General features: G+C 27.3%; 1 protein-coding gene across 2 annotated transcripts in view; it reads right to left on the bottom strand.

Moving 5' to 3' along the window:
• Window positions 1-268: 268 nt before the first annotated feature.
• Window positions 269-27,800, bottom strand: part of LOC107452558 (uro-adherence factor A) — a 54,466-nt gene continuing 26,934 nt past the window's right edge. For both annotated transcript variants that reach the window (XM_016069050.4, XM_043046740.2), the window contains exons 8-16: window positions 24,788-24,986; window positions 22,762-22,932; window positions 20,718-20,902; window positions 16,412-16,612; window positions 16,147-16,243; window positions 14,428-14,512; window positions 10,994-11,131; window positions 7,048-7,131; window positions 269-4,626 (exon numbers count right to left, since the gene is read on the bottom strand). In XM_016069050.4, coding sequence (XP_015924536.2) covers window positions 4,513-4,626; window positions 7,048-7,131; window positions 10,994-11,131; window positions 14,428-14,512; window positions 16,147-16,243; window positions 16,412-16,612; window positions 20,718-20,902; window positions 22,762-22,932; window positions 24,788-24,986 — 1,274 coding nt within the window. In that variant the 3' untranslated portion in view covers window positions 269-4,512. The remainder of the gene's footprint in view (window positions 4,627-7,047; window positions 7,132-10,993; window positions 11,132-14,427; window positions 14,513-16,146; window positions 16,244-16,411; window positions 16,613-20,717; window positions 20,903-22,761; window positions 22,933-24,787; window positions 24,987-27,800) is intronic.

Here is a 27,800-nt window from a genome sequence, read left to right as displayed (position 1 = left end):
AATAGGATTTTTCCTTAGATGATTGTTGAAAATGCAGGCTAGAACAGGGGAGAGATGTATCGTTTTAGTTCATTCTTAAACCAATTTTTAGTAATAATATAAGAAAAAAAAAGTCAAATCATAAATAAAAATATGGTCACAATTCAAAATTTACTGATTGCCAATGGCGACTTTATTTTACAAGCCCAGACCATAACTATTATACATAAGGAATTAATAAATAAGTTTTTATTCAATATTAATAAAAAATAAATAAAACAAAGGCTGATAAGGCGTACAAACTTTATTTACATTTAAAAAATTCTCTTATATTTGTTATACAATAAACTTAAATTAATAACATATATATAGACTCTAACGTGCCTTGCTCTTTATAAAACACATATCTTGTATTAACTTCAAGTTATCATAAAATTACAACATAAAAAGACAAAAATTAAGTGTATACAACAGTTATATATTTTATAAATTTTTATGGCAAATTTATAGTTATAAATTACATCGTAGTTTCCCATTAATTGACGCACTAGAACTAGCTTCCAACTTGTTTATCCCTTTGACGCAGAATTTTTATTATATTATATTAATTTAGGTCTAAGTAAGTGAATATTATATTTAACGTTTCAATAATTTATGGTTAGGTAATATAGTACATTAATGCCAGTATTTTTTTCTGTGATAATGGTAAAATCTTCAGGACACGACTCACTTTCAAAAAATATTTTTTCAAATTTGCACTTAGATCTAAAGAAGAAAAAAAACAACAGATATTCATCATTGAAATTCTTATAATTTACAAAATCAATTATTGATAAATTTTTGAATATGACTTTTCGGATTTTACATTTTAATACAATTATAATTCTCATAATTTAAGAGATTTTTTTAAAATTACTATTAGACTATTTTTTATAATTAAAGAATATCTAAATTCATTTTTGCAAGAATTTGTAAGAATATAGCCATAAAATCGTGCAAGAGTGTTTCACTTGTGTCAAAGGATTAAAATCAAGAATATACAGAATACTGGCCGCACAGCAGTTACCAAGGTGAATTAGACTTTTACGTGACATTTTATAGAAAAATTCATCATTTAAATATTTTTTTAAAATCCCAATTTAAGAGTGGAGATAACATGTAAAACAATCTGAGACCCCAATTGTTTATGGGCATTAGCTTATGGATTTCTTCATTAGGATACATACTGCTCTTTTTTAAACTCTAAAAAAGAAAAGAAAAAGGTTTTTAATAGAAAAAAAATGCTATTTGCCTTTTTTTTTTGCGTTATCTGCAACTTAATATGTGAGAATTTCTCTAAAGCTGCACTTAGAGAACAAGAAAAAAGGAATCATCACTGCACAACAATATTGCACCACACTCGGTGTAGATAATAATTTAAGTTTTACGAAATTAAATATAGATCAAAATAGTTGAAAATAGGTTCACATGGTGAACCTATTTTCTCTGAATAAACAAATATTTTCCAATGAATTTGGCTTTTTTACTCTCAAAATAGAGCCACAAGAGAGAGGTCAAAATTCGACCGCCTCAACGTTAAATTTACTTTTAGCATATTTCGGAAAATAAATGTTTTTTTTTTATCAACAAACATAAAAATTTTTCGGTTTAAGATATTTCAATAGAATTTTTTTCATAATTATTCATTGTTGAATTGCAAGAGGTAAAAGATTTCATTATCCTTATAAGCTATTATTTTATGTGACAAAAAGCAAAATTTGCATAAAAAATGCAAATTGCTTTTTACCATTACTAAATTTAAAGTAAAAAAGCAATTATTTTTGCATGGAATTAACACTGAATACACAAGTTTTACAAATATGTAGAAATTGTTTTTAAATTTTACTTTATACTTCTAGAAGCATGGTGAATTACGCAAAAGGTGAAATTGATATAAGGGGTTTTTCGAGTGCTCTCAAAGCTAAATAATTAGTACTGTAATTTAAAAATAGTAGCTATACCCTAATAGTCAGAAATGAAAATCTTCCGAGGAAAAAAAGTATGCTTATTCAAATGGTAACTAATTCCAAAATATAGTAAATTTTTATATAAAAAATTATTAAGTTCTGCTTTTTATGATGCACATTGAATGCTAGGAGTATAAGAGCTCAAAAAATTAAATGAAAGAATATGCCCTGATACAATTTTTTTTGTATACACTTACTTTCTGGCCAAAATGTAAAGAAAAAAAAATAATATTAAATTAATTTAAACCACAACAAACAACACAAAAATCGTCTTTTTGACAAATTTAGTAGCATAGATCAATTTTATATAATTATCATCAAGAGATTTACCCAGAGCCATAGAACTATAAATAGAAGCTCAATATAATTTTACACATGCTTTTTTTAAATCACTAACACAATTAAAAAATAATTTTAGTTTCAAATCTAGAGATTTTTACTAAATTTAAAAACGTTAATATCTTTATTATAAACAGACAAATTTAGTTCAAATGTAACTGAGAAATGACATTGATTTATGCTAAACAATGATTAATATCCAATATTACAAGAAAATACAATCTAATTTGCTGACAGATGTCAAAATGTAAACAATATAAGCTGTAAATTGCTGACAATAGAAAGCCGAAGAATGAAATTAATACACTCATATAAATATGGGTAAATATAAACTATACAATCATATGTACATTTAATAAATTATTTACATTATTTAAAATTCTTTTTTTGTGCAATCAATATTATGATTAACTAAGAAAAAAGAAATCAACAATTCATTTTTTTTATATATTTTATCAGAAAAAAAAATTATTGTTTTAAAATTTTCCTTAACACATCAAAACAAAAGAACATGTTGAATGGAAATTTCATGTCGACAATATACTTTGAAATTAAAACAATTTAATGGTTTCTGTTGTAATGAAGAAAAAAATTATTCAGAAAACACAAACTAAGCCATTAAACAAACAAATCATTAGAAAATAAAAATTCAATTCCTTTTATGAAATTAATTTCTTTAATAAGTTTTTTTAATAAAGTTGGACCATTAAATCTAAAATATAAGCACATTTAGATTTCAGTATTCCATTTATATATAAAATATATATACAATTCAGTAGAACTGTGAACACCCATATCACTTTTGGAATAGTTATGATCACTTTATAAGATATGAAAAAAAATTAGTGAAAAATTAACATTTCAATTCATGCTTAGGATAATCCAACTAAGTAAATTTCTATACTTATAATTTTATACTAAAGTTTCAATTTTAAAATAGTTTAAAAAATGCACTGTAATAGAATAATTTCCTCAAAAAGATGTTCTTGTTGTCACACAGAAAAATTATTGCATCTCAACAAGCTTATAAGAACTAATTAAACAGCTGATTTTCACTTCTTTTTTCCTCACAGAAAATCTAAATTTTAAGTTCTTATACTCATTTATTTCTTAAAATTTGGGGAAAAAATAGCCTTTAACATGCAATATTCTTAATAATAATTAAAGGCAAAAGTTTATCTGTGAAAATATGCAACCTGAAAAAACTTTTAAAAAATTATTTCCAGGTAAAACTTAAATCTTACATTATGTTTAGTTGATTTCAAATGGGAAAATATCTATCTTAAATCAACGTTGATATTATTGATATTAAGATAAATTAGAGAGAAAAAGTAACATAACAACTATTAGGATATCTATACATGATTGAAAATATTTTCTAAAAAAATACATTCTTATATATAAAATAATTTTTTTTTAAATATATTTTGCAAAATATATTTGATAATAATTGAAGAAGAAATAGTTGAACATGAAATCTCTTTAACTTTGAAATATTTAGTAACAACTTTTATGCCATGATGAAAAAATCGATTTCTGTTTGTATTTTGATCTTAAGGTTGAATTATTACATGCTTAAAAAAAGCACAAACAAGCACATTATTACATGCTTTTAAAAAGCATTATTTTACATGCTTAAAAATTTTTTTATGCATATTTAAGATTTATAATTGTGGTCTTTAAAAAAATGATGTAATATATTTTTTATACATAAATTTTTAGATTGGACAAAATTTATAATTCAAAGATATATTTTAAGAGCTATATTGTGTTAATAAATTTGTTCAACTGTTATTCCAGAATTTAAGAACAATAACAAAATGTTTAATACATGCTTAAATAATACATTAATTACAATAAAACTTATAGTTCTCACAGATTTATAAAATAATTTGCTATTAATTTCCTTCTAACTATGCAAAATTACAAAGTATTTTACTAACGTAATTGAACTTTATATTTTTTCATAAACAGATTATTTAATATAAAAGAAAATACAGATAGAAAAATCTTTAAAAGTGATCCAAGTGATATAACTATTACAAATATGATTAAAGATAATTGATGATGATCTGGCATATAGTTTTGCATAACAGTTAAGGAGGTACATGATGTGAAAATATACACATAATGAATGATGAATAACAATTTATGAAGTGTACTTTTATCACAAGTATGATGCACTGGTCTATGAAATAGCATCATCAATTTTTAAATCATGCAGACAAGAAAGTCTAGCAACACCTGAAGAGCCACCAGCAACTAACCAAAAGCGTGAACTATGATTTGGATTCCAGGAGATCTAAAATTATAAAGGATAAGTCAAAAAAATTGTAATAGAATCTTACAGGATTAAGAAATGTGTTCTCCCTGCACTTAAATTTTAACAAGGACATCGGAAATATATCCTAAGAGTGGTGATTAAGAAGTACCCTGCATTTCCCACAAACGACCTTTTAAATCAGATATTTTATGGTAGAAAAAAAAATCCGAATTTTATTTAAAAAAAAAAAACTATTTCAGGATTAATAAGAGAAATTATTTTTTAAAACAATTTAGATGACAATTTATGTGACAATGACAATTCTCTCTTTTTTCTGATAAAATTACACCAATAAAATTATGAAAATAAAAATTTAAAAATTTTTGAAACTTATTTAAGTATACACATTTGTCTGTTTTAAGACTTTTGTTTTCACAAAATTATTTTAATTTTCTTTTTCAACATCAGATTGGTTTTCAACAGTTTAAACTGTAAAAAGTTTAAAAAAAAGAAATGTGGAGTTTCCAGCTATTTACTCAAAACTCCAAATCATATAATTTTACTGCTTTACATTTTTAAGAAAGAATGTATGGAAATTTTACAAATATCCAGTACTATTTTCCTAATTCAATAATCCCTTCAGTTTCAGTTTTTGGTAAAAGGTATTTTGTCATTAAATGACCTTTCATCAAAAGTTTAAAAAGTACTAGGTTAAGTTAGATTTAGTTAAGTTGCATTGATCAATTAAGGTTAGGATTTGAAGTCGAATCATAGCTTTAAACTTAAGTTTACTGGTAACGAATGGGCTGTTGTGACATCATCTAGTGAAACAAATGCAGAAGGGAGGTTCTGCAAACATATGCTACCATCTGTCTGCGTGTGTTGAAATCAAATCAGTATAAACACTGGGGGGGGGGGATATATTGCAATTTCAAATAGGAAAACTACAACATGCTGTTCTGATTACAGATGCTACATCTTACTTGGATAAAGTGATAACATTGCTTCGGAAACCTAAGTTACTTTATGAGGTAGTGACTACTCACTAAATTAAATACTATTTAATTTTTCTATGGAGTTTTTATTACTGTATAATAAAATGACAAAAAAAGCAATTAAATAAAATAAGTGCAAGTCTGGAATTAAAATTTGAAAAAAGCTAATTATAGAGAAAAATAGTTAAAAGCTATTTTAGTGAATTAGTTTTGTTTTAAGCTATTTTAAATTTTTTAATTTTAACTTTTTTTTAAGTTGCAGTAATTTAATATATAATTACAAAAAGATAATCTGGAAAAAATTTAAGCGATTCTTATTTTTTTTAGCATAGAAGGATAAGAGAGATAGATAATTTCTTTAGCACTTCGAAATTTAGTGTAAATAACAACATTTCATCTATCTTAAAACTCCTTTACTTTTTAAATAAATAAAAATTTTTATGAGATATATTCAATGAATTTCAGTGACACAAATAAAAAAAAATATTCAAACGATTCACTCTTTATTAGAATAGATAGCAACAGCTGATTCTCTCTTAGCCAAAAGTGCGAGATTTCAGCTTTTAACTAGCAAATTTTGTTTTAAACATATATTTAATTATTTCTCCTGATTGTGCAAAGTATTTCCATAAAAATCTTTTCACAGTGTATCGCAAACTTTATGAGTAAAAAACAGAACAGTTATATGAGAAAATAAAAGGAAAAGCTGAACTGTACAGAAAATTTTCATTTCAGAAACATGCTTGACAATTTACTATAAATGAAATTATAACAAAGATTAAAATTTAAAAAAACTATAATAAAAGAACCATAAATTAAATTTGAAAAATAGTTTTCTTAACATATATTTAGTCATTTCATCTTAAGTCAGATGACATTTTAATTAGTTTTTCTTGCCAATAGCCAATCTGAAAGAAATTCTTTTAAAAATTGTATTTAGGATCAATTCAGTTTGATCAAAACTTAATTAAAGAAATAGTTTAGTAATTTTTAAGACCTTATTTGAAAAATTTAATTTCTAAACATTTCTTCAGTTCATCATTTCAAAACATCCAGCAATTATTAAATTGTCAAAAATGAATATATTTTACATAAAACATAGAAAGAGATTAATCCAAATTTTTGAAACAACTTCAATCATAATATAAGATTTGAATTCATTTTCTAAATATGGTAAATAAGAATTTGACCTGAAATTCACCTTCATTGGATTTGTTATTTTAAAAAAATGTTTAACACACTAACTCACTTTATTACAAATGAAAATAATTCCTATAAAAAATAATAAAGAAATTAAAATTACAAAGAAAAAATATTTTTTTTTTTATAATAGATACTTTATTTTGAATTTTATTTATTATTATAAAAACTTTTGCGTTTTAAAATCTGATATAAGTTACTGATACTGATAAACAAATGTTTCCTTATGATGCTAAAAAATAACAATTTTTTTAAAAAAACTTACAGTATTTACAGCCAAATCTTGATAATTAATAAAAGGTTCTGCAGTTTTATCCACTTCTTTTAATGGTGGAATGACAGCTTTCCCCTAATAAGAAATAAAAATTAATTAAACAAAAATTTTCAATTACATCTTAAAATAGAATCAAAGCCATTCATGAGTGTAGTGTATTTACCACTACAAAAACATAATTCCAATTCACTAGCATATAAAACATATCAACTCGATTCTATGGTGGGGTAACTTTTCATAGATGAAGGTTGACATCTACTTCCCACAATGAGCTTATTTACAGCAATTTGATATTGCATGAAACCCATATTGAAAATAAATATTTAAAAATATTCAAAAATATAAAGCTCAAGAAAAGTTAATGTAATATAACAAATTTGGTTGAAAATACACAATAATAATTGAAAAATATTTATTTACATAAATATTTATTATTTACAATACATTTTTGATAGTGTGATATATTTTCTGCTATAAACACATTAATTTAAATGTACATTAGTATAAAAAAACATTTAAGGATCAGATAATAACGAAATAAAAAAATTGAATTCACAAAAAAGCAATTAGAAAAAAAAAATTTGTTTAGAAATAATTATTTTAATGCCAACAATTTGTATAAATAGACTATTTTATGAATGTCTTGCTTTGAAATTCTATAGCCACTCATTACTTGCATTCTTTTTTCTCACGGTCCTTTTCAGATAGAAAAAAATTATTCTACTTTCAAAATATTAACCTTTGAATATTTAAATGAATGTGATTTACTTTCTTATTCAGCGATTAAGTTTTTTGAATATTTTTTTCCCTGAAAAGAATCTATTTTAAAATTGAAAGTATTTGAAAAACTTTTGCATAACCTCAAAAAATTTTCATGCATGCTGTGTAATGCTAATTTAAGATGAACTGACAACACAACGCATTTATTAAACATGTCATAAAGAATGATACAATGAAAATGTACTACAACCTTAGTAAATTTTGTATATGAAATCAATACATATTTCTCAGTTCAAAAGTAACTACTTGTTTCGCAGTCCACAAATAAACATAGTCAATGTTAATTTGTGAGTGTTTAAACGATACTGTGGGGAAGAAATACACATATAAGCCACAGACACATCAATCTTATTTGTCAACATCCTTCCCACCCAGGCTTGTCTCCAAGGAAATGAGAGATGTTGAGGACGTGACAAGATCATGTCCCCACACACCAAATGGACAGTTCTTACTACTCTGGCGCGCTCAGGTATAAATTTGAGAACAAGAGCTTTCTTTCACATTTGGCAAGGATGAAGCTTTTCTTGGAGAAGTACAACATCTTAAATAGCTTTCTTGTATTTTTAACTTCATGATAGCTTTTCAAATATAACAAATATCATTTGACCATCTACCCCAAAATGAATCTACAGGGTGGCCACTCAAATCCGATTTCAAATTTCCCTGATTTTCCATGTTTTCCAGATAAAAATCATAAAATTTCCAGGTTTTTGTTTCTTTTTTCATATTAAGTATAGGATGTGTTCAAGAAAAGTGTCGATATTATAAAATATTTTATTCAAAATGTTATTTTTTTAACATATCGTCTTGAAAAAAATAATTTATTTTGACAATTTTCAAGATTTTTTTAAATTTATTTTTTAATGTTTTGGTACAAAATATCGAATCAAAAATCATATTGACCAACAAAAGAGTAAAATTAAATATAAATATATAGTTGGTTCTTAAAAAAACATTTTTTTTTAAATTAAAATATGTTATAAAAGGTTAAAATGAAATAGAAAAAATTAGCATTAATGCAACAATTGTAACGATTTGTCGACAAACATTGCTGTTAGCGATTGTAAAAAAATGTGTGATTGGTTGGTTTGCTGAGAAAAATAATTCAGATTTCTTTGATTGGGAGTAGAAAAGCTTTCAGAAAAAGACTGCGATATAAAATCTATTATTAAATTATAACCAACTAATTTTTGGAGAATTTTATAAAGTTAAAAATACAAAAACATTTTGTCAAAATAGAAAAAAAAATTACCACCAAAGCATTGGAACAAAGTTGAGCCATAAATGGATTCAGCCCAAGGAGAGAATTTAAAAAAAAAAAAAAGCTAATATCCTAATCCCTTTTTCCACCCCCACCAGAATCTTGCCTAAATTGCACAGTCCCATAGCAGTCAAAGGTTTCTACATTCGTTTAGCAACTGTGTGAGAATTTTATGTGGCATTCTAGTTTAACAGAGCTGTAATGGAGCAAATTTTGATGCAAGCAAAGTATAGCTAAGTTGATGATATTTCAACTGTTTGGCGATACATTTCCGTTTAAAAAAAGTGGGTATAATGGATGAAATAATTTAAATTAAGAAAATTAGTAAATAATTTAAATTAGTGAAATTAAAAAAATTATCAAAGAAAAATTTCCAGCTTTTCTTTAAAATTCCCTGATTTTTCCAGGTTTTTATCCAAATTTCCCTGATATTTCCAGGTTTTTTCCAGTATAAAAAAATTCCCTGATAATTCCAGGTTTTCAAGGTTTTCCAGGTGGGTGGCCACCCTGAATCTAGTAGAGCTTGTAGATACTTCCAAACTTTAGATAGCAGTACTTGTCACCCCTTTTCTACTTCAATTTCTACTGGAAATTTGATAAAATTTTCTTCCTTAATGTGATTGCTCTTTGGTTTTGCACAGACTTCTTTTCACAGTTCCATCCATTTTCTCCCACCAAGACGCTCGAGGTACTATAAACTACAAATTTATAGGATGGTCTGCATAAAAATGATGGAACTAATGTTAGACCATTCCAAAGTATAAAGAGATCCTTACCAGTTGCAAGGAAGTTCGTTGAATTATAAGAGTATATAGTTTGAGGGATTTCTCGGTACCCAATGAACTTTCGCATTGACAAAATAAATTTGCCAGTTGACAAAAAGTTCCAGATGTAAAGCTCTTTTAACATCCCATGTGAATAGAATTATGTAAATTTCCCCCGTAGATCTATAAACATGCGAGAGATCAGCAAAATAAATAGCGATGGTCAAAATTTGATTCTTAAACTTTTACCTGTATTTCCTGATGATATTTACTGTTGATGGATTATTCATGCAAAACGTCAAAAATTTTTGAAGGGTCGTGTAACACAACTGATACAATATCTGTTAGTAGCAAAATTTCGTCATTCATTTCAACAGTCATCAACATTTCATAATTTGTCCTGATTTGTAAAAGAGTTTTCAGCGTCAAACATGTTATGCTGTGTGATACGTGTTACTGAATTAAGACAGGAGAGCTGACAAAACATTTTTTAAATATACCATGACACAACAAAAATGTATCAACCTGCATACATTTTGTATAACAAATCAAAATGTTTTTCTCAGTTTTATAAACAGTCTCAGATTATTAAAATAGACATCATCAATGTTAATCAGTGAGTTCACAACAAAAATACTTACAATGTTTAAAAATATTTACTTCATAAATTTTATTTTACTCACCAATAATTTTCTATACGTTGCATAGAGGAAGTAGAATTTATTTTCTAACCGAACTGATGGTGGTTATAGAAACTGATTTTACCAAACTCCTTTGATTTTCATAACTAATTACAAATTCAATTTTTCACTGATTTGAATTTTTAAGGACCAGTTATGTCTCATTTGTTTAAAATTGTGAAGGCCAAAATTCTAGTCACTTCATAGTTGGAGTTCTATTTTTAAATTATTTTTTTTTTACAATGTGATGGTTGATTTCACTTTTGATTTTCCAGACTAATTTTCAGGAGAGCTTCTTAAATTTGTAATAAAATGCATATAAAATTGCAAAACAATCTGCCATATTCCAATACAAAATAAATAAAGTAATACAAAAGGTGATTTAAAATGGCACAGATAAAAGCAACTTAACAAACAAAATATCTTATATAAGTATTTTATAGTAGACTCACTGCATGACTTTTGCGACGAGGAAACTTTTCCAAAGAACTAGGATGTAAACCGTGAAGAGTATGTAGAATCTTAGCTGTAATTGTACCATTCTCATCAGAAACAGCAATAGCATTCATTGGTTCAGAATATCCACTCTTCTGAGGAAGTTTAAAAAAAAAAAAAAAAAACTAAATAAATACACAAAACTATAACAAAATAAAATAAAGCTTCAATGAAATCTAAAAAGCAACATCTTAATGAGAAATATAAATTTTTCCTGCTACAAGGAAACTTAATTGAGTCATTTATATTTTGTTGCGCTGAAAGCACCGTAAAATACCGAGAAAACATGTTGACTCGAGAAAGCGCCACTGTAGTTAGTTTCACACAAATACTGACTTTCAATCAGTACCAATACGGCAATACACCCTACAGCACAATCTAAAAGTCTTCATTTTATGAAGACTTTTAAATTCATTATTCATTGATGAGTTCTTATTTTATGAGGTTATACTGTAAATGAGCAAAGAGATGGAGAAAAAGTACAAGGATTAACCAATCACAGTAATTGAATAGAAGATTGCTAACTAAAGTGCAGTGGGAAGAGAGGGGAATCTTTTTTCTCCCTGTTGCATGTTGGTCAAGGTCACATAGAATGGTATATACACTAGTTGGCAAGAGAGGGAGAAATTTTACAATGGGGTGGGAGATAGGAGAATTGAATGTGAAAGATTGCGCATAAGGAAGAGGGTGTAACTCTTAGAAGTGTCTAAGGGAGGAAGAAAATTGTGAATAGAAAGAGGGTGGAATTGAATGGAAGAGATATGGAGTAAAAGAGAATGAATCCTTTTTTAAAATTCCTAAAGACACCAAACAACTTTAAGGTTAACTGCTCTGTTAACAGACGGATGATGGCTAACTTTATGAAAAGTCGGCCAACAAGGATTTAGGGTTCAAACGAGGATTGACATTAGGAGGTTAATTATCTTGGATTGGGCTACAATCCATAAAACCTCAAGTCTGGACACAGATATAGTTTTAATTCCGGCAAGGTACACAAGCNAAAATAAATTTAATATTAAAGATAAAACGATAAAGTCATGCTATATCCAAACAATATATATGATTTAATACAGTAAGCTGATGTTTCCAATGAGAAAAACTAATAAATTCACATTAATGCATGCCCATAACAATAATTGAAAGGTACTCACCCTGTACACACAGGACATTTAAAAAGACAACCAACAAAAGAAACACATTTTTAACTTGCGTTTAAGATTTATTTAAGAAAAATATCTAACAACATAACTATTGGAAAGACGTCTTTAAAACAATTTTTAACATTAGGAACACCTTTAATAGAAATGGGTGACGAAAGAAATTAAAACACAGAAGGCGTCATAGATAAAAGTAAAATATAAAATAATGAGTAATTTAAAGGTTAAAATAAATATGGAAAGAAAGCTTAAATTCGAGAAGGTTTTTTTTTAATGTTAAAGAAAATTAAAGGTATAAAATGTTGATTTTAAATTTACAGAAATTGATTGCAGCTATGGACTTAATTTAAAATAAAGGTTAAGAAAAAATGTAAAAAGAAATCCCTCGATACGGACCGAAGTCCGCATCGCGCAGAATTTAAAAAAGGGTAACCTGCCCGAAGGCTCGAGAAAAAGAGAACGTCTTAAAAAAGTGACTTAAAAAAATTCCTTAACTGGGGTAGACCAGAAAAATTACGGCCAATTAAGTTTAAAGAGGCGGAGAGTTTGAAATTTAAAGGAAAGAGATTGGTTAGTTAGCCCCCCTAAAATTAAAAGAAGAAAAAGAAAGGCATGAATAGAGCTGTTGGTTGACTTTCCTCACAGGAAGTGCGATGACCGCAATGACCATGAGAAAGTTAAAAAAATTGCTAAATTGAAAAAAAGGAATAACGTTTAAAGAAAAATTAAAGGCTTAAGTAAAATTAGAAATTAATTTGTCACTTTACATTAAGTGTAAATGTGACAGTCACATAGAATGGTATATACACTAGCTGGCAAGAGAGGGAGAAATTTTAAAATGGGGTGGGAGATAGGAGAATTGAATGTGAAAGATTGCGCACAAGGAAGAGGGTGTAATTCTTAGAAGTGTCCATGGGAGGAAGAAAATTGTGAATAGAAAGAGGGTGGAATTGAATGGAAGAGATATGGAGTAAAAGAGAATGAATCCTTTTTTAAAATTCCTAAAGACACCAAACAACTTTAAGGTTAACTGCTCTGTTAACAGACGGATGATGGCTAACTTTATGAAAAGTCGGCCAACAAGGATTTAGGGTTCAAACGAGGATTGACATTAGGAGGTTAATTATCTTGGATTGGGCTACAATCCATAAAACCTCAAGTCTGGACACAGATATAGTTTTAATTCCGGCAAGGTACACAAGCGTTTTGCAGTCAGCAGATGTTTTGTGGATGGCGCCTATTAAAAGTGCATTAAGAGGAGAATGGGTGCTAACAAAAGATCCTTGTTGGGAATTTAAAAGCCAACTTGGCAAGATGCGTTTGGTTTTGTGTCGGTCATTTGGGAGGCTGTCCCTGAAGATCTAGAACTCAATTAAGCATTGTAGTATTTCTAGTGATTAGATGGAAGCAAAGATGGGTCTCAATTAGCGGAAGTTAATGTCGAATCCATAAACAATGACATTACTGATAAACTGGATGAAGAGTGTGTTGACCTTATTTTGGACGATGACTCGGAAATTCTTTTCAATAGATTTTTCGATTCTGAGTAATGTAAATAAATTATATTTCTTTTTATGAAATATTTTGTCATTCATATTTATTTTCTCTCAGTGAGTTTTTATTTTTTTCACCCATTTGCATGAGCTGCAATCATGTAAAAATTAATATTATTATGCGAAATTATAAAACACTAATTTGTCGCAATAAATGAAGGATGATGAACATTGATAAACAAACGTGGATTTTAAAAACAAACATAACATGTTAATACTCTTAAGACAGAATTTGCAAGTTACTTAACTCGGACATCCAATTGACATCATTTTAAAAGCGCTTAAGAACAATCGAATCTTGAGGTTACATTTAATTACTCTTGGACCCAAAAAAACATCCAATTATTATTTTTTAAATCCTCTATTGAGCGAAATTATGGTTGAAAACGGAACAGTGAAATTTGGCAATTTAACCGGGTGCAAAATTCCCTGACAATGTCCGGTTTTGGAACAAAATTACGTTTCCGCTGATTTCCTTTCAAATATTGTTTTCCATGACAATTCTTGGTTTTCCTAATCCAGTGCGTTCGAACTCTGCTATATAGTGTAATTTTGCTCCTAAGTCATGTTTAAGAAGTTAGCGACCATATTATGGAAGCAACATCAAACAAATAGCATTATTTAATCATTGTAAATATTTTATAATTGATGAAATTGAAGAAATAAAAATTAGTAACACACCTTTGTAGTAATATTACAATCATCCATACATGTTGCAACAGAAGTCTCAAGTTCAAATTCTCGTAAAAAGTGAGATGCTCTGAAACTAGAAAAAAAAATTAATTAAAATCTGTAAAACCTATAACAATTATTGTTTATTTATTTAAAGGATTAACATTGCTAAGTTACAAGCACAAAGTAAAAATTTTAGCATACCACTTTCTGTAAGGTTTTATGTAATAAATAGTAAAAGAATTCTCATTATTTACATTTATTAAAGTATATAAAACAGAAAAAAGTATATGAACAGTCAGTCTGTCTTAATCAAAATAAGATATGAAAAAATTAGAAACATCAAAAAGTATTAACCAATAAATTATATCAAGTTCTTTTCCTTAATGAGAATTTACAATGAATTATTTAAACTAACTTTTCACTTTGAAGACTCAGTATTGTTGGTTTAAGAGTTTAATATGTTTCGGATATTGCGAATAAAAACAAAACAAAAGTAATTTGTAACAGTAATTCTTTTTCGGAACTTAATAAAACTTCTAAATAAAAGACTAAAGTTGAAAGTGGAAATTATAAGTCAATTTACGAGCATTCAAGGTTTTAACAAAGAAATTCGTAATACATTTTTTTTTCTCTCCTTGTCCTATGAACTATCCTTCAGTTTTATCTGGTAAATGAACTGGTTGTAAATAATTTCCATCTCATTTTTCTTTTGAGTGATTTTGATAATAATTACTCAAATGTTGATAATAATTTATTCTTTTTACTTAAATTTTTGTTTGCAACCCTAATGTGTAGGTTATTAAGATTTCCTTTTTAATTAGGATTCTAACATTACTTATTGTGAATGTTGATTACAAGACATTTTATCACATAAGGGCTGTGGTAGTTTATTTGCCCATTTAACTATAGATATTTAAATTCATTGTGATACTAAGCAAACATTTTATCGAAGTTTTATCAAGCTTTACTTGCTCATAAAAGAGTAAGTTTCATGACAAAAAGAAACATTTGATTTAGCACCATTTTAAAATATTTATTCTTTATAAAAGTAATGAAATCAGATTCTTTTCGGGATTAATTTTAAAGCAATTAAAATGAGATTTATAAATTAATTGATAACATTGTTAAAACAATAAAAAAAGGAATTAATTTGTCTATATAAAATCATCAAACTGTTTCAGCATAAACAAAGGATTGTGAAAAATGGTAGTTTCCAAGTTTGATGACAGCCAGCCTAAGAATAAAAACTTCTGTAAATGAAGTTTATTTTATTTTTTGTATTTATTTCTTTTAAAGGGGAAAAAAAAGCAAATTGATAAGTATATAATTTATTTATTAGTTTGCAGATTAAAAACAGCAGCTTTCATTTTTAGCACATGCAAAAAAAAAATTTATTGCTTTTGTTTAAACTCTGAAAGATTAAGATATTTGTTATTTAACTATAGATTTACAAGATACAACAATAGTCAAGAAATGACAAAACAAATGCAGTAGTAATATAATAATTAGTTATATATTTCAGGTTTTAGAAATAAAAATAATACGAGAATAAATTAAAATATCACTGGTAAGTGCTTTTGAATTCAAACTTTTAATGAAAGGAATACTACACATTTGAAAAAAAATATATACATACATATATAACAATGCTTGTAAGCAAATTTTTAAACGGGCATCACTTAAGAAACTAAAACATCTTATACAATAGAAAATAGCTGTAATCACCTAACACTATCATGGTTAGTTATAAATGCTCCACAACATTGGGCACCCCATTCCACATTGCTAGCATAGCCATCTTTGACAGTAGCAACTGGTAAAGCTGAAATAAAACAATAGATGCTCAAAATTTGCAGTTTCAAAATAAATTGCAACAAATAAGAATTCCTTTTAATTTTCCCACTGATATTTATTCAAAGGGAACTAAGTAAAACAAATTTTACATTTGCCATTGTCAAAAATTTTTTTAAATCAAAAATAGTCTTCTTACATGTGTCATTTAAATTCCAAAACTTCACTTCTTTTTCAAAGCCTGTACTAACAAGCCATTGACTTTTTGATAAGTTTGCAAATGCCACTGCAGTGACAGGAGTAGAATGGGAACGGAACAGTAAATAAGGAACATATACATTGTCTTCATTTCCGGTAAGTAAAGATGAGGATGTATTCAACATCCAAACACAAATATTACCTAAAAATAGAAAAATTAATATGTTTGCATGAAAAAAAAGTTAAAAGTATAATACAGATTTGGTATCAATCATTTTGTGTCTTCGCATTGGTAACTTTAGCATTTAGTCTTAGCATTGATTAGCTATATGGAATTAAAATTAGTCATTTGATCAAAATGTATCAAAAGAATAGAAAGACAGCTTTGAATTTAATTTCTGAACAAAAAAAAAAAAAAAAAAAAAAAAAAAAAAAAAAAANAAAAAATATAATTAGTTTTAAATTTTTTTTAATGTATCAAAATATAAGTAATAATTAATGCTTGCAAAACTCTATTAATTAAAACTTAATTTCATGATATTTTGCAGCTGAGCTGTATGTACCTGAAAATATTAGCATGGACCACTTTATAATTTATAAAATGTGAATATAACAATAAAAATTACTTATATTTTAGAATTTTAGTCTCAGATAACATCTAGACTGACATGTAACAAGCCTAACATGTTCATGTTATAAAACGTTATGATAGGCAAAACGAAACAAGTCATAGATAAAAACTTTGGATTAATTATCATGATTACATCCATCAAGTTATTATCTTGAATGGTTAGAGAGGAATATCTTAAATAAATTAATTAGTGTTGCAGTGGTGCAAGTGGCAAAACATGGTTTTGGAGCAACAAAAAAGCAATTTTGGAGCAGCAAAACAAAGATTTGGAGCATATTTAATAAAAAGAATTAAAATAAGAATTTAATAACAAGAATTTTTAATTTTGTTCATTAATAACATATCTTATTTTTAACACTTTTTTGAAGGTCCCTGCATTAACAAAATAAGTTTCTTTTTGCTATCTTACAATGCTGTTAAATATTCTGCTATCCTCGACTTAGCCTCAGATAAGAGGATCTGTAAGCTTTCTATAATCGACATGTCTTTATTATTTAACCCATCCTTCATATTTTTTTCAGTTGTGGCCAAGAGATCATAAGAAGCCTTCAATTTTTTTTTTTGCAAATCAATTTCAGCAGCTTTCAATCTGCTTTCCTCAGTTTCAGTGTTATCACATTCTTTTTTCCCAACCTCTAATCGAGCAGAGCAATTTTTAAATGCTGCAAGCGCCCATTTTAATCATATCGTTGTCAACTTTAAAGTTACTTAAACCCCCTATTTTGCTAATATGTGACACAACTTGTCTCAAACCATTAACACTATGTGAATTTAAGCTTGCCCTATTGTCAAGTAGCTTTTTGTTAACACTAAAACCTCTTTCAACATTAACATGTGGTATGCACAAAAGAGCTTTAAAAAGCTTTGTTAAAAGAGGATATTTGATATTTCCCAAATTATCTTTCTTCACAAATAGTTTTTCCAAAACACATCAATTGGTGCATATTCATTTGAGTCAGAAGAATAACCTTCTGATTCCTCACGTAACAGTAACAAAGATGCCTCTTCAGGTTTTATAATGGATGGGGTTACTGTTGACAGATATCTTATAGGCTTATTAGAAGTGTCTTCCATTCTCATTACAGAATGCAACACTTTCAGATGGTACAGTAACCTATTCTCAAGCGGCNGATTTTTTGAAACATCTGAACCTTCAATCTCCGGAAACTTCCGGATCACGGTTAGCAAAATATCCGGAAATCCGGATTTTTTCCGGAGCACAATCAGCCCTGCTAAATAATTAGATTTTTTTCTGAAGAAAATAAGAACGTCATCGCCTTTGTGATATCTAGTAGAACATCTATTAAATTTGAATTTTGCCAAATATCTGCGTTTTCTACATCCAATAATTTTAAGTCCTTCCCTGACAAACTAAGAAAAGCAGAACTCTTTAAAAAAAACCTAACAATGCTTTAACTAGAGACACCATTTCATCATAAAGCAAGTAAATCAATGGTGTCTCAGTTTGGAAAAGACCTAAAAATTTATTTAATATAGCAGAAATATTTCCTAAAAAAAGAGCTTTTGGCAAAAGCAATTTAAATATATTTAATATTGAGTTAATTAATTTAGCTATTATTTGAGGTTATCGAGTGTTTTTTTTATTAAAATTTAAATAAATGTTATTTGTAACAGTATATTCAACAAAACACTAACAGGATTAATATTGATCATAACGAATTTATAAAAATATGTAAAGAATTAAGCAAATTAAGAAAACTTAATTAAATTTATATTACAAACGTAATTTAGTGAATGGCCCCTAATAAATTTTTATTAAAATTGGTTACCAAGCACAGTATTTTAATAATGAAATGATGAAAATTTTTATAATTATTAATGCAAATACAATGAGTATAGAAGCTAAAAATTTTTTGTCAGAAGTAAATTATTATATTGTCCCTACACTCATAATATTTAGCAAATCTGTGATAATTAAATTTTTTTATATCAACTTTTTTAAATCAAATCATTAAGAGATGAATTAAAGTATTTTTGAATGACAAATCTGAAAAACATAAGATTTTTTGCTGCATTTAAAATATTGAAAACCCCTTCTCTTCATACTTATTTAAAATCTTGCTTCTAAATATTTAGTTTTTTCCTAAAACGAATTAAGAGCACTGAAAATTTTGAAAGTAATAATACAATAATAAAATGCAATAAGTAAAAAAAAGTAATAAATTAAAATAAATGCTTAAAAAATATGCAATTAGTGGATGGTCCCTCAGATAAAAAAATTTACGTTTAGGAAACTCAATTAATTCTTATCTTTATTAAAGTAAATGAATAAAAGGGAGAAGGAAATGTTGAGGTTATGAAGCTTTGTGATTCTTGACTGCTCTGAGGATCAACATGAAGATATGTACTTAGTGAATGGTCCCTCAAGTTAATTCAAAGATCGTGGTACTAATCTATAATTAAATAGCGCAAGAAGGTCATTAGCTTGCCATTGACGAAGACAATGGCACTTCAATAACGATGAAATTAACAAGAAATAAAAAATTTTCTTTTGCTATTAAAATTTGGCAATGGCTAGTTGGTCCCCAAAAATTCGAGAGAAGTTTCGAGTTTCGGTTCCATTTCAGAGAGTGGAAAATGAAGCCAGAAATTGAGAATATCTTGCCAAATGAAGCAGAGTTGCACACGAGAGTGCAAAAATCCTTCCCACTGAATGCAGAGCAACCCTCCACATGGCAGAAGCTTGGTTGCCGCAAAATTGTGACTTTGCTATACCCAGGGGGGGGGATATCCTTTTGGGCGCAGATCGGCATATTTTAAGCCAAGTACCTCAATTTGGAGCATGTAGGCGCAGGTTTCCACAATTGGCGCAGCACTTGCACCACTGGTGTTGTTCACAAAACTAAGTTATGTAAAAATCAAACAAAACTTACTGTCACTGAGAATGAACACATAATAAGCATGAACATACCTGGATGAACATACCCATATTTAAGCTATATCTACATGCTTACCTAACGTACTTATATTACTGAATAAACATGCCAACTCGAAATGTCAAACTTTCCAGGTATTTAAAGTAGTAGTAATATAAAAACTATCTAAGCAAGTGTTTCTGAAATTTCACAAATATTAAAAAAATGCAAATGAAGTCTTTTATATACATACATCTTTGAATTTTTTAAATGCCTTGATGGTTTTAAATCATTTCGATATCATATGTCTGCATAAAGTCTGTTCTATTCTTTCTGACAAATTCAGATTCTGGGCTGAGAAACAGGATGTAGTCTCGATAGTTTAGGAGAGCAAATTTAATACTTTGCTGGTCAAACAAATTTTGCTCGAGTATAAGCAAGCCATTTTTTAATAACTACAACAAACAATTGACTAACAGGGAGATCTCTATGATCGGTTGGGAAAGATAAACATCCTAATAATCCCTTCATTTTTTTTTTTACTACATCTATAAAAATAACTGCATGAAGAGTAACATTTTGAGCACAATTAAGTATAACTATAGATAATTTTGTGCAAAATAAACAAATTAAAAAATCTAAATGTTTACATTATGTTAAACTGTGAAAATTTAATTACTAAAACCTGTTCAAATATGGTTCAATAGTTATTAATGATATAAAAATTTACGAGTACAACTTTTATTTAATTTTCATTTCTCAAGAACTAAATTAATAAATAACAGAATGTACTATTATACCATTTCCATATCCTGCAGCAATGCGTTCACATTTGCCAGTTTTTTCCCAATGTAAAGTGATGCATGCATTTTTTTCTGTAATTGTGCCAGGAGCACTGTACAAAGGTTTCAAAACTGCTGAAGGAGACACATCGTATAAAGGAAAACTGCTTGCATCTGAATTGGTGAAATTCGGATGCGGAATGCTAAAAGAAAAAGAGAGAACAAAAAATTATAGTGTACAATATTAAATGTAAGTTTAAGTTTCTGTCAGACAAAGATCTTTTTGCGGGAAGTGCAGAAAATATATGTTCCAAAATAATATGAAATAAAATACTAATTTTATTTAGTTATTTATACAAGATCAAACAACAACAAAAAAAACAATTATGACGGGAGATTGACAAGCTGTGTCACAACAATAATTTTAAATGCTGTGATAGTATAGATGCAATGAATATGCTATAGAAATTGATTGTAATAACTTAAATATGTGAGCAAATTATACCAGCATATCTGAACAGATATGAAAAAAAGGAATTAACTCAGCAATAAGAAACAAATATTCTCGATATAAAATTTACTATAATTCACAGAGTATAACTTGTTTGTTGATTTTTGCTGGACATAATTACGCAACTAAGTATTTTTTATAAACAAATATTTTCTTTAATCGAAAAAAAAAACATTTTTTTTTACATTGAAAAACCTTTGTGTTGCTAGAAATGACAAAAGAATATTAATAACATTTCTTTGTTAATGCAATGGGCTATGTTAGAAAGAACAAAGAAAATTCTTAAAAATGGTTTGATCTATAATAAACAGTTGTAAACACCAGAAATACAAGACAAATTGTTTACTTCCTTCCTATTTTTTTCAGCCCAGAGTATTAAAAATGATACAATTACAATTTAAAATGTTATGCAAACAAATTTTTTTTAAAAATAATATACAAATGAAAGAAATTATTTATTATCTATGTTGTAAACAAATGTAATATTTTCTCATTTGTCTCTTCAACCTACTTGATAAGGACCTTGTTTAATCCCTCTTTTTTATAAGTTTTAGCATGAATTTTTGCTTGAAACTTATTGTCATATTTACAATTATTAAAACAAATAAACTTCCAGTACTTAAACATTATTGTTGACAGCTAGAGGAAGTTTATGAAGAAAAAAATTAAAATTTGAGTATAAACCTACAATTTTATGTTGAAATTATGGTATTGTTTAACAATCTTTCAATCGACAACCTCTACTGTGTTGAGCAATTGATGTTAGCAGTTAAACGATTGTGTTGTTAACATTTAAATTTTTATTTATACTTTTTCGGTAGGTGCACAGAAGTTTGCCAGAAGGCAGATGCATAATAAGTAATAAACTACATTTATTTATTTTTAAAATATGAATAAAAATTAACTAATTAATTTTTACTAAAACTACTAATTAATTTTTACTATAAAAATTAATTTTTACTAAAACTTGTAAGCGTTTTAGAGTCACAATGGTACACCTTTAGTAGGATAAAAGATAGGAATGACAAAATAGAGATGATTCATTCACACTAAACAGATAAATATATAATCTAAATTTAAATTGGCTGAAAATAAAATAAATTATTTCCAAATATATGAAAAGAAAACTCTCCTAAAAATCCAGGTCAATGTAGGAAATACATTTATAAATGTTATGGGGTGAAGAAAAATCAAACCTAGGTCTAGCAATGTTTTGCAATAGATAAATGAGGTTCTTGATTTTCGATATACCCGCAGTATTCTTTAAGATGATACATGAGGGCTTATTTGTTTGCCTGATACGAAAACTCCACATTTCCATTGAAATTTTTACCATTTATCAATAGTAATATTTCATTGTTCGTAAATTTCCAAACCTTTAAACAGTCTAAGAAAACTTCAAAATTTATATGGTTAAAAATAAAAGAGTTAGGGTTGAATATGACTTAAGATTAATAGAATACAAGGCAAACTCTGAAAACGTTTTTCATGTAAATTTTTGACAATTTCACATTTAAATAAAAGCTATAAAGAATGATATGTGCAAACTACCTATATATTCTAATAAATGCATCAGAACTTGCAACTGCAAGTAAACCTAATCTTGACATATCACCATCTTGTTCAGGATCTTCCCAGCAACCATATGGGCACCATGCCATATCAAAAATATTGCCATAATTAAATACTAAGCAGAGCTGCAAAGTTGGTGTTTGCTCCAAACTGAAATAAATATTGAAAACCAATAAATTTTATCACTGAAAGAAAGATTTCAGCAAATGAAACATTTTAAATAGAAACTATAAATAGTTTTGCAACATTTTCAAGGTAAAGAGAAATTTTGCTCTTAAAAATTAATTGTGTACACTTAATTAATCAAATTTAAAACATTTCAAGTTAAAAAAAATAAAAAATACTTCATAAGGTCTCAAACAACAGCCTTATTGGAAATAAAGCTGTTGATAATAAAAATATTCAAAAAATTTAACATTTGAATTTTTAGAAATATGACAGTGTTAGTATAATCGCAACTTTCAAAGTGATGCAATGCAAGGAAAGGGGAAAAGTTAAACATGCTTTAATTATCATTTTATCTTCACAAATAAATTGACAATTATTTACATTTAAAAGCAGTAACAACTTAAAAAATTACAAAACAGGGTAACAGTTCAATCAGTATTGAAAACATAAAGTGTGCAGTATTTTGAAAATTTAACAGAATTTTTCTTCTGATATAATTGTACTTATACAATTCTGTGATCAACATTTTTGGAAAGTTAGTTTAGTACTATACCTCCTTTTTTAGATGTCCAATTTAAAATAATATTTATCATTTAAAGCAATTTAAATTTTCAAAAAATACAAAATTTATGAAATAAACTGCCTTTCAAATCATGTTTAAAAAATTTGTAAAAAAATGGGATAATGAGCAGATGTTTCCATACCTCTTTTTCCAACTATTAATATTTGCATTTATAAGGATCTCACTCATTGATAGACAAGACAAAGAATTTTAAAGCAAGGTAAGAGACATATTTGAAATTAAAAAAAATTAGATTAACCATGAAAACGTATCTCCTTGAGTTTATTTTTCTAAAAAGTACATTATTTGGGGAAACAAGGTCTGATCAGACTTGCTATAGAGCATAAGCAGAATCACTGGGTTTATAACTTGTTTTTGAGAGATGCAGATAGTAAGAATGTTTCAGCTTCTCTAAGTCGGTTTTTATCAGCTCAGACAAAAAAAAAATGAATAAATAAATAAATTTTTAAAACTTGAAACACAAATTAACAGTATTTAACATAAACAAATTAACAAGCTAAAATTACTAAATGCATCATTTTACAAGGGTTTCTTTTTAAGAAAACTTTGTAGAAGTTCTTAGTGTTATCACTATACATTTCTATGAATCTAATAAAACAAAATCTTTCATTTTTTAAATGGCATTGAGCTGCCATTCTTATCTTTAAAAGTTTTTTAAGAACAAAAAGCTGAGAAAATGAAAAACGAAGATTTAATTTAGAATTCAAGACAGCAAGGAAAGAACATTGTCCAACAAAAAAAATTTAAACAGTTAAAAAAAAAAAAAAAAAAAAAAAAAGAAACCTAACAATTAAATACAGTTGAGTAAGAGAAAAAGCTGAAGATTTTCATCAGAGTCAGCTATGCTCAATGTCACTTAAATTGCCCCCAAACGAAAACTATGTTAAATTCTTTTTTTAAATAACTACAAGTCATGAAAAAGTATGCTGTAATTTGTCTTAAAAATTTAAGAAAAACTGAAATTGTTCTTATTAACATTAAAGAATATTTAAGTTACTATCAATTGAAATAAAAATTAAAGTTCTTCCTGAATTATTTGGTCCCAAAGCCAATTTTTTTCCCTAGATGCTTCTTGTGCAACCCTACAGAGAAAGACATAAAATGAAATAAATCAATAAAAACAGGAACAAGGGACTTTTTACTAAATATGAATCACCTTTAAGTAAATTATATAAATCTCAATTCTAAAACCTTATGATCCTAATGAAATTATAAAAATAATTTCTACTTACTCAAAAGTTAATTTCTACTTACTCAAAAGTTTGAAGAAAACCCATATTCCACAGCTGAATTAAACTTTTCCCCTCATTATTTGCAGTAAAGGAATAATAATTCGCTAAACTTCCACTGGTGGCAAGAGCTAAATATTGATGAACTTTCTTGTCAACGGGAGTTGGACACCAAGCAGAACTCCAAATGGGACCGCCAGTAAAAAATGCAAAATCTCTTTTGTCTACGAAAATATTTTTCCATTTAGTGAGAGTTGACTGAAGTATTTAATTATAAATAAAATAGAGTAAGCTACAGTATTTAGTAATAAAATAAAAACTTAATGCATATGTGTGTAAAATAGTCACATACTAAGCTACTTTTTGTACAGTACAAAGCAAAAGAATTGAGACTTGCAAAAAGTACTTTATTTAAATATATAAAAAAAATTTTAAAAAAATAAATAATAAAAAAAAGAAATCAGAAATAAAAATGCATTGTAAAATGCCTCATATACTTTGAACCCAACATACAAAACTCCCCATGTAAATATTAACTTATAAAATATTATACAGATAAATCAGTGGTTAATTCCTTCTCCTTTAGCATCAATAAACCTTCGAAACCATCAGGGCACAGATTCAAAGAGAGACTTGATTGCCGATATATGTTTTGTCCTATATTTTTTTAAAAAAATCTTCCTTCCATTCTTTAACAATTTTGTTTCCTGCTTTTTTAAAGTTATTTTTCATTATTCCCTACAGATTCTCTATGAAACTGAAATCAGGGAATGATGCAGGGCACATTAAATATTTATTACAATATCATCCAGCCATTTTGTGGATTGCCTTGAAGTGTGAAGACTAACATTGTGTTGTTGTATCGAAAAGTCATCTGGGTAAAACGTTTCCATTGTAGGAATGTGGAAAAGAACTTTAACTAATTATTCAGAACTCTAATCAATATTTTTTTTATGTTAAGCATGATATTCTACATTCATGATTTGCTGAGAAAATAAGAGGTACTCCAGACCCTGGTCTTCTCTGAGCCCTTTTGCTCCATTTTAAAGGTTTTTGCAAGGGGTCTGTTTAGAAGAAATTTGGGTCTGTTAACAGACCCTCCACAAAATATCTTTTCATCAAAACGAACCCTTCACAAAGCAATTTATCTTTTAATCGGATCCTTCACAAACTTGTTTATCTTCATTGTTTTGTTAATCGAATAAACCCTCCCCAGGGGAAAAAAAAAGAATGACGAATGTAAATGAACTAAGTTATTAAAATTCTAATTTATTAAAACTATTAACATTGTCGGTTATTATACCATCGTCAACAGCTACTGCTGAAAGGTCATTTTCGAAAATAAATCTTGTTTGCACTGAGTTGCGAACGAGGATGAAACAAGAGACACTCGATAGACATTTACACATTATTGTAAATGGTCAGAAAATTTAACTGATGCCGAGTGTTCAGCTATTGTAGATATTTTCAAATCTACTGGCAATCGACGTATATTGCTCTAATATTTTTTTAATTATGTTTTCTTGCTTTAATTCTAAGGCTAAGTTTGATCTCATTTCATTTATATTATGTACCCAAACCTCTTCGAAGTCAAAAATTTTTTTAAAATTCCAAATGTAGTATTCTAAGAAAATATTTCTACTTCTGCAAACAATGCGTGTACATTCTTATTGATATTAAATAATTTTTTTTGTAAATAAAGAATTAAGCAATATATATTTATTCATAAAATTAATTGCTAAAATATTATGTAAATAAAAATTAACCTCTGTCAATTTTTAAAAAAAAAATATTATAAAGTTAAGAAATGTTTAAGTTTACTTAATGTGTAACACATTAGAAGTGACTAAGTTGTGTTATTTAAAATATGTCAATTGAAATTACTAAAAATGTGAGTGATTTTGTTTCCATTACTCGTCCGAAATGAGTATTCTGCGTTCAGCAGTATAGGATAAAAACCAAATATTTGTATGCTGCATCTCTAGTTTAGTAGCAGCAATTGCTGTTAATTTTTGAAAATTTAATTTTTTTGAATTATAATTTTACAGTCTTGTATCTATTTACAATTTAAAAACTCCTTGTAAAGGTTTTTGCAACAACCAGACCCTATTTGCACAAATTCACAAAAACAGGACCCTGGTTGAAAGAATCTGACTTATCGTTTATTTTATATTCACAAATTACGAGTAATATTTTTACAATTTTACAAAAACAGGACCTTTCACAAAATGTCTGGACAGACCCCTGTTTACAAATGAGAAATTTGAGCCCTGCTCTTTTTAGCAATTTCTATCAGTTTTAGCCCTTTTTAGTAATTTCTATCAGTTTTCGAAAGACATGAACACTCCTGTTTATTAAAATTTTAAATTAATTTCTACCTCTATTTCTTGCCTGAACATAATTCTACACTCAAATCAAATTCTTAAATTGAAATATATACCTAAACCCAGAAATGTTGATTTGTACAAAATAATTATGTTCAGTAATTTAGTTCCTTTCAAACTTCTTTTAATCTAAAAATAAAAAGACCAAAATCGCTGAAAATGCAAAACAATTGCTGCAATTGTTTCATGCGCAGTAAAAACTCAGAATGATAAAAATTTATATAAACAGGATTCCCAATAAATTTCAGAAATAGAATTTCCTAAGAACAGAAGATACTAGGTAAAAATTCTACTATAACAGGAATTTTTACTAGCAATATTTCTAATAGATGACAGAAGATAATAAAAGTTAAATCTCAATAAATGATTACAGATACTGACCACTTTATTATTAGTCATTTTAGAGGTATGTGGTAAGAATTTTCCATTTTTTTAAGCTTTTCAAAAACAAAATCGTCAACTTAAAGAGAATCAAAAGGGAAAGCCTAAACAGTTTTTCCCTTTTTTTGCCTTTAACTTGCTTGAACCCTGGATAAATGAGTGTCGGAAGGATCGATAAATACAATAAAAGATAAAATTATTGAACACTGCTTAACTTTTATGACTAAGCTAAGATACAACTTAATTTTGAATTAACAATAAAAATAAGGATGA

This window comes from Parasteatoda tepidariorum, chromosome 2 (genome assembly GCF_043381705.1).
Source record: "Parasteatoda tepidariorum isolate YZ-2023 chromosome 2, CAS_Ptep_4.0, whole genome shotgun sequence".
Lineage (NCBI taxonomy): Eukaryota > Metazoa > Arthropoda > Arachnida > Araneae > Theridiidae > Parasteatoda > Parasteatoda tepidariorum.
The sequence above is the reverse complement of the archived record's forward strand: the minus strand, read 5'-3'. Positions and strand labels throughout refer to the sequence as shown.